The sequence below is a fragment of the Pseudophryne corroboree genome, chromosome 5 (genome assembly GCF_028390025.1).
Source record: "Pseudophryne corroboree isolate aPseCor3 chromosome 5, aPseCor3.hap2, whole genome shotgun sequence".
In the NCBI taxonomy this organism is placed as follows: domain Eukaryota; kingdom Metazoa; phylum Chordata; class Amphibia; order Anura; family Myobatrachidae; genus Pseudophryne; species Pseudophryne corroboree.
Window position 1 is genome coordinate 787,305,114 of NC_086448.1, and position 15,018 is coordinate 787,320,131.

At 45.5% G+C, this 15,018-nt stretch overlaps 1 protein-coding gene across 1 annotated transcript in view; it reads right to left on the reverse strand.

Annotated features, from left to right (window-relative positions):
- The window catches only part of THSD7A (thrombospondin type 1 domain containing 7A), a 430,207-nt gene that overhangs the window by 135,485 nt on the left and 279,704 nt on the right, over positions 1-15,018 (reverse strand). Inside the window, exons 3-4 of the mRNA XM_063924405.1 lie at positions 11,255-11,500; positions 9,859-10,040 (exon numbers count right to left, since the gene is read on the reverse strand). Coding sequence (XP_063780475.1) covers positions 9,859-10,040; positions 11,255-11,500 — 428 coding nt within the window. The remainder of the gene's footprint in view (positions 1-9,858; positions 10,041-11,254; positions 11,501-15,018) is intronic.

Genomic DNA, 15,018 nt, shown 5'->3' on the forward strand with positions numbered 1-15,018 from the left:
TGCCCATTACACATTATGCCACACACCATAATGCCTTACATATTATACTACACACCGTAATGCCTATTACATATTATGCCATGCACAGTTATGCCACTGACACCATATTTCTTAATGGTACTCTGTACCACCCTACTTTCAGCACTGGCTAGGACTGACCCAACAAGAGCCTCTAATGCAGCCACCTTTACACACTATCATGGCAAAAAAAGCAAGAAACATGAGATTCCATACTTTCATGTGAGCTGAAATGGTTAAAAAATAAATAAAAAGTAAACAAAAAAATGTAAAAAAATTCAGAGACCTCTATTTTTCCCGATCCTTAAATATTTTCCCTTTGACTCTTCCTAACCTCAATCGACACAAAATAAACAGTTTCGGCATGTAGTTTCTGCTATGACGTGCCAAATTGCAATAGACTGGAAAAGCCTATCTCCCTCCCCTCTGCAGGTGATAATCTCCTGAATTTGGTATGTGTACAAGATGGAATATATGACTGCTGTTATATGTAATTCCTCTAAACTATTTGATAAAGTTTGGTCTCCATGGCTAATCTCCCAACAGGCTTCCTTCCCATTTGTACCCTGATAAACTAAAAATGATGCCTCTCAACTTCTTGAGTCTGGAGGCCACCCCTCTGCTTCTATCTCCCTTTCCTGTTCCTTCATCTCGACTTGTTCTGTTTCCTTCATCTCCCTGCTACTCTCTTTTATGTCTCCGACTGTTATTCTTTTTTCCACTCTTTGGGGGTCATTTCGAGTTGATCGCTCGCTACCAGTTTTTAGCAGCCGTGCAAACGCAGAGTCGCCGCCCACGGGGGAGAGTATTTTCGCTTTGCAGGAGTGTGAACGCCTGTGCAGCAGAGCGCCTGCAAAATCTTTTTGTGCAAAACAAGACCAGCCCTGTAGTTACTTATCCTGTGCGATGATTGCTGCGACGAGTGACACGGTAATGACGTCAGATACCTGCCCAGCAAACGCCCGGCCACGCCTGCGTTTTTCCAAACACTCCCAGAAAACGGTCAGTTGACACCCAGTAACGCCTTCTTCCTGTCAATCTCCTTGCGTTCAGCTGTGCGATTGGAATCGTCGCTAAAACCAGTGCAAAACCACAATGGACTTCGTACCCGTATGACACGCGTGCGCATTGCGGTGCATACGCATGCGCAGAATAGCCATTTTTTTCCCACTGATCGCTACGCAGCGAACAACGGCAGCTAGCGATCAACTCGGAATGATCCCCATTGTTTCCAGTTCTCTTTGACGGATTGCCACACCGTCGCAGTGAGACATCCTTCTCATTACTCTAAATTCTTAAAATTGTATCCAACCTATTGATGTTATACCTTATCGCAACTATGTGTTCAATCTGCAATCTAAATTGCAGTGTAAAAATAAAGCAGCCAGTATTTACCCTGCACAGAAATAAAATAACCCACCCAAATCTAACTCTCTCTGCAAATGTTATATCTGCCCCCCCTGCAGTGCACATGGTTTTGCCCAACTGCTAACAAAAATCCTGCTGCGATCAACCAGAATTACCCCCAATGTTTGTATTTTAACTGATAAGGCTTATTGGTATATTTTGTCTGCTGTTATATTTCTGTGATCCTCTCAATAAAATTGTGTTTAACAAAAAAAAAAGATAATACAAAATGCAACATGAAAATAATAGACTGCGGGCATGGTTCTGAGTGACACCTCATGCGGTCACGGTACCGGAAACCTCCAGTGATTGAAAGTCCTGTGTGAATATTCCCTTGTATTCTGAGGTCGTTTCAATTAGAGATGTGTCAGTTTGGTTCAACAAAAATCTGAGTCCCATTTCGGATATTTCTGCAGTTTGGATTTTTATCCCTGTTTATCTTTTTTTTATCAACTTTAAACCGAAATCCGAACAAAAACACTTGAGGGTGGTTTTGCAAAACTAAAACACAAGGATGAAATTAGAACCAAAAACAAAATACGGCAGTCTGGACAAATCTCTAGTTTCAATGCAAGAGCACCGTCTCCTGCACTCCAGCCGCGAAAAGCAGCTGAACTTATACCTACCCCATGCTAGGTGCAGTACATTGCATGTAGTCTGCATCCACTCAGTTCAGAATAGGTCACAACCACCATGAATATGTTGGCAGAGTGTTCTGGGCTATCTTGTGCAGTGACGTCAGTCCACACACTTAGTGACTTAAACAGTAATGCAGGTTTATTTAGTGTACACAGGTGACTCAGATGTAACACTGATAGCTGTAATCAGGAGCCCATATATCACACAATGTAGCAGCATTAGGTAATGGTACTTATCAGGAGATGTCTGTGGTGGTGAAGCATGGAGGACTGCACAGCCGTGCAGTCTGACTCCCACTGTAGAGAAGATGATGCATGCACTGGAAACACTGTGAGTCTCTGTAGCTGAGATCTGCTCCTGGTCTCACCTCTGCACACTTGTACAACAGGACTCTGTCTCTGAGTCTCTGTGTGTCACACTCTCCTCACTCTCTCTCTGAGATGGAGGAACCTACATCATATAACTCCGCCTCCGAGTGACTCCTGGCACTAGAGGTCTAACACTAGGGGATCCACCCATAGACTGGTACACAGAAGGAAACAGGTACAGAGTACACCATATCCTAACAGAACATGCCCATGAACCTGTAACGCCTTTATCCGCTGAGAAGTGATTGAGATGCTCCCGCCTCTTGTAGATGTTATCAGTTGCGTATGCTGACTGTGGCGCAGGCTGCTAAATATCGTGAGATGCATCCGCATTAGGACTTAGGTGCAACTCAGAACCAGGGCAGATCTGTAGGTTGATCAACAAAATCGGACATGTAAAATTCCCCAACTCGCCGATTTCGATCAATCTTGGGTCAAAATCGGTGAATCAAGGATTTACAACATGTTGGATTTTTGCGATGACCCGACTCAGGCATTGGCAAAATGGGTAATTGGGGCAAATAAAATTAGACGTATGGGCCCCATAAGTTAGGGCCTACAGAAACACAATTACTATGTATCTATGTAGCCATTAAGCGGTTGGCATAGTGGCAGGGGCAGACAGAGGGAGTACGTCAGTTGCTGACCACAAACCAGAACGTATTGCTCATCTGTCCCAATTCCAGGCAGCAGGACCACTGTTCATTTTGTCCACCCAAAAAGCCAAGAGGAAAGACCAGTTCCGTCTCACACTGTGGCCTCTTCGGGTGTGCTGGTAAGTTGATGGAATTCATGTTCCTTCTGCATAGTTATCACCAACACAGAGATCAGTTTCAACTAATAGTAAAGGCTCCCTGCCCCCTCTGTGATAAGCTTTACCCCTGGGGCCTGTGTAATGTAGACTCTCCCCCTGAGTCACAGCTAATAGCTAGAGTTTAGGCATACTGTACTGTAAGCTAAGTAGATGCAAATCTATGAGGACGGGAGGGATTGTACCTCGCAGCTGTCTGTCACTGTACACTGTACTGTACATGTCCTCTACACTGGGTGTGGTATAGACAACCTACAGAATTTATGTCGACACCAAATGGTTGACATGCATTAGGTCAACAGGTACAAAAGGTCAAAAGATTAAAGGTCAACAATGGCTAAGGTCAACAGGTTCAAAAGCTTGACATGACAACGGTCGCCACATAAATGGTTGACACACATTTTTTGGGTCAAATCTTGTATGTTCAGTAATATATGTGACCATCATTAGTAAAAACACGGGTTAGCTTCGCTTGCCACGCTTCGGGCGAAGTGGCTCGCTCCGCTACCGCTGTGCCCACCACGTTGCTGTTTCCAATCATAGTCCACGTGGATAGTAAATCGAGCAAATGTTGGAAAAACATGTAAAAATAACAAAAATCATATGTCAACCATTTGTGTGTCGACCTTTTGAACCTGTCGACCTAATGGTGTCAATCTAAATACTGTAGATCTTCTATACCCTGTCTGGGTACGCAGCCACATGCACTGACACACCTGTGGCACTCCCATAATACACTCCGTTTTCACATGCACTAGCAGCCAACGCCCAGTCACCGCCCCATAGGGCGTTGATTGCAGCAGCAAAATTGTTAGCAGTTGGGCAAAACTAAGGCCCTCATTCCGAGTTGATCGCTAGCTGCCGTTGGTCGCTGAGTAGCGATCAGTGAAAAAAATGGATAATCTGCGCACGCATATGCACCGCAATGTGCACGCTCGTCGTGGTAGCTTTTTGGTTTTGCACTGGTTCTAGCGACGATTCCAATCGCACAGCCAATCGCAAGGAGATTGACAGGAAGTGGGAGTTTGTGGGTGGCAACTGACTGTTTTCTGGGAGTGTTTGGACAAATGCGGGCGTGGGCGGGCGTTTGCTGGGCGGGTATCTGACGTCATTACCGTGTCACAGAATAAGTAACTACAGGGCTGGTCTTGCTCTGCACAAAAAGTGTTTGCTGCCGCGCGGCTGCACAGGCGTTCGCACTCCTGCAAAGCAAAAATACACCCCCCATGGGCAGCGACTATGCGTTTGCACAGCTTCTAAAAGTAGCTAGCGAGCAATCAACTCGGAATGAGGGCCATAGTGCACTGCAGGGGGGGGCAGATATAACATGTGCAGAGATAGATTTGGGTAGGGCGTGTTCAAAATTGAGGTGTAAAAATAAAGCAGCCAGTATTTACCCTGCACAGAAACAAAATAACCCACCCAAATCTAACTCTCTCTGCACATGTAATACCTGCCCCCCTGCGGTGCACATGGTTTTGCCCAACTGATAACAAATTTGCTGCTGCGATCAACTCTGAATTACTCTTGCTCCCCCGTCTCCTGCTCTCAGCTCACTCATCTCAATCCGACTTTTTTTAAAGTCAGATTGAGATTGTCAGAGACGGGGCTAAAACCTGTCGGGTTTGGCCCCGCCTCCGACAATGCACGCTGATCGGCGGCTGAAGCCGCCGATCAGTGTGCATTCCGACAAGTCGGGTTTCCCGACTTGTCGAAAAAAATGGGGCCGTAATGAATAGGTCGGAACCCCTTCCGACCTAAAACTGTCGGAAAGGTGCCGTCTTTCCGACAAGACAGCACCATCCGACAGTTATTGAATATACCCCATACTCTGTCTGTAAGTGGAACTTAGGAAGAGCCTTCCTGCGGCAGAATCATATCACACTATTAATATCACTATCTGCAAAGAAAAAGCTTCTACATATTTTTTTGTAAGAAAACTGCTCGGAATATAAATGTACCTGTAGGTCTGTATAAATGTGATTTGCATAAATATCTGTATATCTGCCATCAGCCAGCACGGGAGCCGCGCTCAGTGGCAGGCAGGGTACTGGATGATTGATCAAAGCCTTATTTGACAAAAATAAGCATAATTATGCAGACATTACCATGCACATATCCTCACTTATGGCTGCCTGGCTTACTGTCGGTGGCGAATGCTGTGACCTATAATTTGCATTTCAGAGCTTAATATGTGGCTTCATAAGGGAATATATGTGAACAGGCAACGGGAAGTTTGCTCTCTACCAAGATGTGGTATCTAAAATCAAAATATGATGATTATCTGCCTGTGTTGTATACAAATGCAGCAATATAGGAACAAGAGTGCAGGTGCACTATACACCATTAAAATGATAACAACCATCATATCAGAGGTTCTTGGCAGATATTAGCCAATATATAATAAGCCTGCCAACTTACATCATAGTGACCTCGTCGGACAGGCCCCTAACATTATAGGGGTTCGCCTCTGGGGAGCCTAGCACCCCCAAACCACCCCAGCCATACCACCCCGCTTCTCTCAGCAGCTTCTCTCACGCCGGAATCCCGAGCGCTCAAAATGCTGGCCGACGGAATGCCGACCCACAGGCTCTATTCCCATTTGTGCGTGTCCATGAATCTCCCATACTAAAAGTTGAGAGGTATGCAATAGGACAATGTTTATGCAATCGGGTGCTGGGGGCGATAGGCCAAAGCTATGTTGAGGGTGCCCAGTAATCTTGCACCAGCCCTGAGCATGTTTCAGACTGGAAGGGGCCTGTGTACAGATTTCTGTGATATTTTCGAAGATATCAATCGAACAACAGGGCGGGATGGGCTGAAATGCAGAGTGTATGATGTGCAGCGGAATAGAGTCAGCCTATCCCTGCAAACTTTACATAATTAACATACAGCGGGCGGCACTTGGCCTGTCGTCCCAGCATTTACAGCACTGAGCAGGGCAGCATCAGAGGCGGGACGGGGCAGAGAAGGAGGTGGATTATTCTCCTCGGCGCCAGCCTTTTGACAGCATCAATCTGGGGAAGGCCCGTCTGGAGGTGCGGCCTAACAAAGATTGGCAGAGGTGGGCGGAGCATATCCTGTTGTAAGTCTAATTGCTGATCTTCTGATAAACTAACCAGTTAACTTTAGGTATATCCCGTTGTCCAGAAAATAAGACACAGAGACTACAGATAAAATTTGCTTAAACGCCAGCGCTTTTCATCTCATTGTTATTATACTTGAAATTCTGTAGCGAAGCATGGGTATTCAGCTAGTGGTAAATAAATACTAAGTGACTCATTTCTCAATGAGTGATAAAACTTGTTGTGAATGATAAATGGTGCTCTGGTCAATCAGCTCCCAACTGTCATGTGTTCAGCTCCTAACTGTCATGTGTTTATATAATGACAGTTGGGAGCTGATTGGCTGGAGCAACATTTATCATATCCAACAAGTTTTATAAGTCACAATAACATACCTCCCAACTGTCCCGATTTTTGCGGGACAGTCCAGTTTTTTTAGGATAGTCCTGCTGTACCGTGGTGGTGGGGGTTGGGGGGCAGTTGGGAGACTCCTGCACTCACTGCTCTGCCTACCAGATCAGACAGAGGCAGATGGGGCAACTCATAGAGCGCTGGCCATGCCCCCATAGTGACAAAAAATGGGGGCGTGGCTCGTGAGCGAGGCACTTCTGTGAAGCCATGCCCCTTTCCTATAGGCCATGCCCCTTTTCGGGCAGGCACGGCTACGGTGCGCCAAAGCGTCCCTCCTGCTCTCCTCCTTATGTTGGGAGGTATGCAATGAGTTTTATCGCTCATTGATAAATGGGCCCCTTAAAATTATACCAAACTAGTTACCAGTCAAAATAATGGAACAACATAACAGTTATGTCAGCGCTGACGTCCAAACGGAGCAACACTTGAATTTCTCCGTCGGGAGCCATCTAGTGGCCGCAGGTGCGCAAAACACTTGAATTCCCCCCATATAGGTGAGGAGCAGTAATAGTCTTTTATTATATAGGATATTAAGAAAAACACAAACACATAAATAACATAAAGAACATTATAATATATAACTTAGCGGGACTAGTTCTTCTGAAATACTTGTTTAATAAGTTTCCTTGTACAAAGTCTTTAGCTTTGCCAGCCACTTTGGGCCTAATTCAGAGTTGATCGCACCGGGAAATTTGTTAGCAGTTGGGCAAAGGGTAAATACCGGCTGCTTTATTTTTACACTGCAATTTAGATTTCAGTTTGAACACACCCCACCCAAATCTAACTCTCTCTGCACATGTTACATCTGCTAAATTGTGCACTGCAGGGGGAAGAGGGGTGGGCAGATACCCTGCACAGGAACAAAATAACCCCCCCAAATCTAACTCTCTCTGCCCATGTTACTTCTGCTCCACCTGCAGTGCACATGGCTTTGCCCAACTGCTAACAAATTTGCTGCTGCGATCAACTTTGAATAGGCCCATTATTGCTTGCTGGCGGCAACATTTTTGCTCTATAGGGTGAGCTAAAATGAGTCTCATCGCCTGCGAAATTTCATAAGTAGACGCCACAGTCATTTCTCTGATTTATTATAATCTTAAACCCTGACTCCAAATCCTGACCTTTACTAAATTTCCTAGCTACTGTTCTGGACTAATTATTAGTTAACGTAATCTAAACATAAGATTAGTCCGTGGCCAATTCTAACTAAATGCCTACCTAATATTAGCCCTAAAATAATCAACCCCATTTTCAAAACTACCAAGCAGGACCGTTTTTAGGGTCGGACGAGCTGTGCAATTGCGTAGGGCGCTTGCAGTCAGTGTCTGCACAGTATTCCATGTGGAGTTCGCATGGAATACTGTTGAAAACGTCCCTCCTAAAATGGCCACTGCCTCAGAGTAGACAGTTGTGAAGGATCAAGGGCGTAGCTACCATAGGTGCAGGCAGTGCAGCTGCTATGGGGCCCAGAGCTGAGGGGGGCCCACTTTCCCTGTCAAAGTTGCATGTGATATAGGGGCCCTTACAAACTTTTGACTTGGGACATTCAATATACTTAGTTCTGCCTCTGGACCTGCTCATTGTAATGTGTTATAAAATGAACTGGAGAGCATTATAATGTTACCTAATATGAAATGGGGCACTGTAATGTGGCACTATAGTGAGGCGTAATATGAACGGGGGCACTGTAATATGACATAATATGAACTGGGAACACTATGTCATAATGTGAATTGGGGGTATTGCATACCTCCCAACTGTCCCGATTTTGGCGGGACAGTCCCGTTTTTCACGGTCTGTCCTGCTGTCCCACCCACAGGTCGCAGTGTCCCGCGGGTGGTGGGGCAGTTGGGAGATCCCTCCCTGTCACTCGCTGCTCTGAGCAGAGCAGTGGTGAATAGACGCTGTGCGCATGCGTACAGCATCTATTCCTGGTAAAGAGGGGCAAGGGGCATGGCCAGCAGATCTCTCAGCGCTGTCCATGCCCCCATAATGATGAAAACGGGGGCGTGGCTTGCGATCAGTTGCCGAGAAGCCATGCCCCCTTTCTGTCAGGCCACGCCCCTAAATTCGTGCACGCGCCTTCGTGCACGATAATGTCCCTCCCTGGATGGTGCTGAAGTTGAGAGGTATGGTACTGTGTGGCATATTGCGAACTGGGAAAGCCCTACAGTGTGACATAATGTGAACTAGGGCACTTTTATGGTTAAAAAAACAACTAGGCACTACTATGGTTTATAAAATAAACTAGGGCACTAATATGAAGCATAAAATTAATAATTGCAGCAGAGAGGTGTCTCTCTAGAATCACTGGGACAGGGGCCCTTTAAAATGTTGCTATGAGGCCCACTATGTTCTGGTTACGCCCCTGTGAAGGATTCTAGAGGAGGCGGTGGCCATTTTGGGAGGGACACTCACTAGAGGCAAGTGCTGTAGCCTGTATTTAGTATTTACTAGAGGCAGACAGGAACGGCAGGTCCTTGGAAGTGACGGGACTGCGGGACGGCTGACATGCGCGGGGGGTACAAATCACAGCTGTAGCTAGAGGAAGGCGGCGCCGGCATTATAATGTGAGGCATATATTATGGTGTTCATGCAGGGCACAACTGTGGGGCATTATATAGTGCAAGGGGCATTACTGCGGGGCATAATACGGTGCAACAGGGGCATTACTGGTGTTTTTTTTTTCCTTTGGTGGCCAATTCCTGGGGGTGCAGGGTCAAAAACTGAGGTGGAAGATAGTCTTTTCCAGCAAGCCCATGCTCATTGCAGTGAGGCCACTCCCCCTTTTTAACATGTCTGAGGGGAGGAAGGGGGGACACTTTTTTACTGTTCGCACTGGGACCCACATTGTCTAGAAACGCCCTGCTACAAAGTTTTAAGCATGAAAGAATTGATTTGCAAAATAGAATATGTAGTGTCGGCAGAGACCTATCAAATAAGGATTTATTGCAATGCTATTTTATGAAAACATGGCCCACTTTAGTTCTGGAATAAATTTACCGGTTATACATCAAGTGCAGCAAAGCGGTGAGGAACATAATCGTTTCTCAGGGCCACTAGTGCTACTAAAAGTAAATGTGTCCATTAAAGCAAGCAGTTGTTCAGGAATAGGAAATGAAATAAACGCTCCACATACCGTCTTTATCTTTTACTGTGCTGAGGTATGAGAGAAGATTTTCATTTGCTTGTACACAGTAGATTTCCCGTGTCTGAATTCCTCCACCGCACAATGCTGTCTGGTTCCCCCTCCTCTTATCTTGCTGACTAAGTAGGGGGTCAATGCGGCACTCTGTCCATTCTGTGGCTCTCCAGGCATACCTAGAACCCAGATCACATTTCGTGTAAATATTCCAACAGGTAATAACATCCCAAAAGTTGTGTCTACAAGATATACTGTATATTTAAGGGTTTCCTTCACTGAAAAAAATAACACAACATTTCTTTGCCTAATTTTACATGTTATGGTGGATCCCACAGTTGCCTGGAACGATTCCTGCCTTCTAATACTTGAAATACAGTAGTACAATACTTTGCCTGAAAACAGCTGCTAAAAACTCATAAACTTCATGTAACCGTTTGGCAGAGGTTTTGTGAGCAGCAATATCTCTAAACCAACAACTGTAACCATAAATGCCATAAGTGCAGTGTAATTTGTCACCATGGTTACAGATGTTGAAAAGAGTCATTTATTTGCAACCTGTTTCTAACTGCCACTTTCATGCACATATCCCTTTATAAGTATCCAGAATTATAAGGAACCCAGCATGATTTTAATTAAACAATATATTACCGACAGTATATCAAATTTGAATATTAGGATGTATCTGGACTCCTCTCTTTCAAATGAGGGTATTCCTGAGTCTGTGTAGTGTAGAGCCTGGAGGGGGTGGGGCTTAATTGTATTACCTCCTCTCCGCTGTGATGAGGTCATCAATTCACACTCCTTCTTAGACTCCCAGCAGCATTAGCTATTAAGGGGAGAATTAGGTAAGTTTTCCACCTCCATCTCAATTCTTGCAGTGCTGAGGAATAGTCTCACTTGTCCTTAGCAGTGATGAGGGTTAACTTAACTCACGTTTTTTTGCCAGTAACTTTAAGGACCATTTCTGGCCCTTGGTGTTTCTCTTTCCAGGAGGCTCAGATTGGTGGGTGGGCACAGGATAGTAGTGAGGGGGGAGTGGGGTAAAAATGGGAGGCTGCATGGGACCTTTTGTGTTGCACCCTAGTAGACACACAGCACAATCACACGGCTAGCACTAAAAACGGTCCTCAGTAAACAACATATAGTAATATTGGGGCAGATGTATTAACCTGGAGAAGGCATAAGGAAGTGATAAACCAGTGATAAGTGCAAGGTGATAAACAAACCATCCAGTCAGCTCCTGTCAATTTACATATTGGAGCTGATTGGTTGGTGCGTTTATCACCTTGCGCTTATCACTGGTTTATCACTTCCTTATGCCTTCTCCAGCTTAATACATCTGCCCCATTGTATTGTATTGATTGTGCTAATGCTTCCATTCCGTACTTACTTTATGCAGACGTGAGGTCCATCCGCCGGTGGAGTGCACACTTCTTTTTCTTCCAGCTCTTCACATTCGTTTGCTTTGCCAATCGGAAACTGCTTAATGGTCCTCCTCCTGCTGCGATGACCGCTCGGCGTTGCCGACTCACATGACGTCGAACAAGAGCTCCATTCCAACCACTCTGATACTTCACACTCTTTGTCAATCACACACGACTGGAAAGTGATCGGCAGTTTCTCTTGCTGACAGAAGCTGCGAATGACATAGAGGACTGTTGGTCTAAGCAGCAAGAAATTGCGATGGACTACTCCCAAATCAGTGATGGCAAAGTGACATAGCTACTGCAAGTCATCGAAACATACATAAATCAGACAAAATCAACATTTTCTTAAATGGCTAGCTGTGTTGAATATGAGGACGTCAAACCAAAGATGATCCCAGTACAGTAGCTGCCAAATGATGCTCTGTATAGGAAAAGAACCCACTCAAGTGACAGATTAATTCCCCAATTCAATCATCCTAAAAATTCCCTCTATTCATCACAGCTGGAGATAGCTACTAGGGTACGAAATGCAACCAGTCCAGTTTTAAATGCATTCTCTCTAGGTAAAGCTGTACTACCTTTACAGTAAAGAACCCTTTCTCTGCTGATGAATAAAAACAACTTTCTTCCAGTCTAAGTGGATGTCCCTTTTTCATCTGTCAGTCAGTCTATAAAGCTCATGAGAGTATCAATCAAATGTCCTGATTGATACTCTTGGATTGCATTATGAAAGTTTGCATCCCTGGGTATAAGTTGCACCTTCCCTAGCCCAGTTTGCCATCGCTTTGTCCCAATTACGAGCACATCTCACCTGTGTAACAGATATAATACTGTATAATATATATAGATGACATTGAGATCGTACATGGGGATGGGGTCAGTATGCCGGCAATCATTTGACCGCCGCCGGAATCCCGGCACCACTCGGTATCCTGGCACCGAAACACAGACGGCCGACATCCTGAAGGTAAGTATCGGGGTGATGGTAAGGGTTAGACACTAGAGGGGTAGGGTAGCCGTAGCTACACCCCCCTCCTTCCGAGTCTTAGCGCTAACCGCCACCCCCGATGACTTAGCTCTAGCCGCCAGCCCGACACCCCCACTATCTTAACACTAGCCGCCACCCCAGGCGGGTTAGGGTAGGGACTAATAATTACCAAGTTCCCTGTCGGTATTCTAATTGTCGGGATGCTGGAGTCGGTCATGTGACTGCCGGCATCACAACCGCAAGGATCCTCTATCACACATGTTCTTTCTACCTTATAATACTAATGTTCTTAACGTACTGAGCCAATATGAACTATGAATCTGTAGTTCAGGTTACAGGTGAATTTAGACTTTACATTTAGCAAACCAAGTTTACAATTAATATTAGAATAGAGAGAAGCTAATTTTTAAGAACTTTTTTTTTCTTTTTTTTAAAAACCCATTAACCATAGAAAACATTTTTGTTAGCTGCAAACATTTTACTGGGTCTCTGTCAGACAGCGAGCCTCGGGGACTTGTGCCACTTTCCTCTGCCAGCTGTGATTAGTGTAGAAGGAATATTCATGAAAACAATCCATAATTGTAATCCGATTTTACTAAAATTATTCAAACCCCATGAATTCTTCAGTTGCAAGAACTTAAAATATCCTGTAGTTACATCTCCAGGAACGTGTTCCGTGCTTAACCTCTTCTGGCTCAGAGTTGTTCCCCCCTCCCCCCTTTCCCCCTCCACTGAACAGATCAATTTTCACATTTTCTTGCTATACTGCAAATACATTTTTTTATTTTATTTTGTAGTTTTTGGGGCAAATTCAAAGGTAGGTATCAGGGCCGGATCAAGTCCTCGTGGCGCCCCGGGTGAAAATAGGGGCGTGGCTTCATAAAGGGTCATGGTCAGGTATGCCCCCTGTAGAGTTGTGCCCCCGTTTGTGCCCCCTGTAGACTTGTGCCCCCGTTTGTGCCCCCTGTAGACTTGTGCACCCTGTAGACCCGTTTGTGCCGCTTACAAAAATTAAAAAAATAAGATTTTACTTACCGATAAATCTATTTCTCGTAGTCCGTAGTGGATGCTGGGGACTCCGTCAGGACCATGGGGATATAGCGGCTCCGCAGGAGACAGGGCACAATAATAAAAGCTTTAGGATCAGGTGGTGTGCACTGGCTCCTCCCCCTATGACCCTCCTCCAAGCCTCAGTTAGGATACTGTGCCCGGACGAGCGTGCATAATAAGGAAGGATATTGAATCCCGGGTAAGACTCATACCAGCCACACCAATCACACCGTACAACCTGTGATCTGAACCCAGTTAACAGTATGATAACAACGAAGGAGCCTCTGAAAAGATGGCTCACAACAAGAATAACCCGATTTTTGTAACAATAACTATGTACAAGTATTGCAGACAATCCGCACTTGGGATGGGCGCCCAGCATCCACTACGGACTACGAGAAATAGATTTATCGGTAAGTAAAATCTTATTTTCTCTGACGTCCTAGTGGATGCTGGGGACTCCGTCAGGACCATGGGGATTATACCAAAGCTCCCAAACGGGCGGGAGAGTGCGGATGACCCTGCAGCACCGAATGAGAGAACTCCATGTCCTCCTCAGCCAGGGTATCAAATTTGTAGAATTTAGCAAACGTGTTTTGTTTTCCCCTGACCAAGTAACTGCTCGGCAAAGTTGTAAAGCCGAGACCCCTCGGGCAGTCGCCCAAGATGAGCCCCCTTCCTTTTGGAATGGGCTTTTACCGATTTTGGCTGTGGCAGGCCTGCCACAGAATGTGTAAACTGAATTGTATTACAAATCCAGCGAGCAATCGTCTGCTTAGAAGCAGGAGCACCCATCTTGTTGGGTGCATACAGGCTAAACAGCGAGTCAGATTTTCTGACTCCAGCCTTCCTGGAAACATATTTTTCAGGGCCCTGACAACGTCAAGTAACTTGGAGTCCTCCAAGTCCCTAGTACCCGCAGGTACCACAATAGGTTGGTTCATGTGAAAAACAGAAAACACCTTAAGGAGAAATTGAGGACGAGTCCTCAATTCTGCCCTGTCAGAATGAAAAATTAAGTAAGGGCTTTATATATGATAAAGCCGCCAATTCTGACACACGCCTGGCTGAAGCCAGGGCTAATAGCATCGTCACCTTCCATGTGAGATATTTTAAGTCCACAGTGGTGAGTGGTTCAAACCAATGTGACTTTAGGAAGCTCAAAACAACATTGAGATCCCAAGGTGCCACTGGGGCACAAAAGGAGGCTGTATATGCAGTACCCCTTTTACAAACATCTGAACGTCAGGCACTAAAGCCAGTTCTTTCTGGAAGAAATTCGACAGGGCCGAAATTTGAACCTTAATGGACCCTAATTTTAGGCCCATAGACAGTCCTGTTTTCAGGAAATGTAGGAAACGACCCAGTTGGAATTCCTCTGTAGGGGCCTTCTTGGCCTCACACCACGCAACATATCTTCGCCAAATGCGGTGAAAATGTTCTGCGGTTACATCCTTCCTGTCTTCGACCAGGGTAGGGATGACTTCATCTGGAATGCCCTTTCAGGATCCGGCGTTCAACCGCCATGCCGTCAAACGCGGCCGCGGTAAGTCTTGGAACAGACAAGGCCCCTGCTGGAGCAGGTCCTTTCTTAAAGGTAGAGGCCACGGGTCTTCCGTGAACATCTCTTGAAGTTTCGGGTACCAAGTCCTTCTTGGCCAATCCGGAACCACGAGTATCATTCTTACT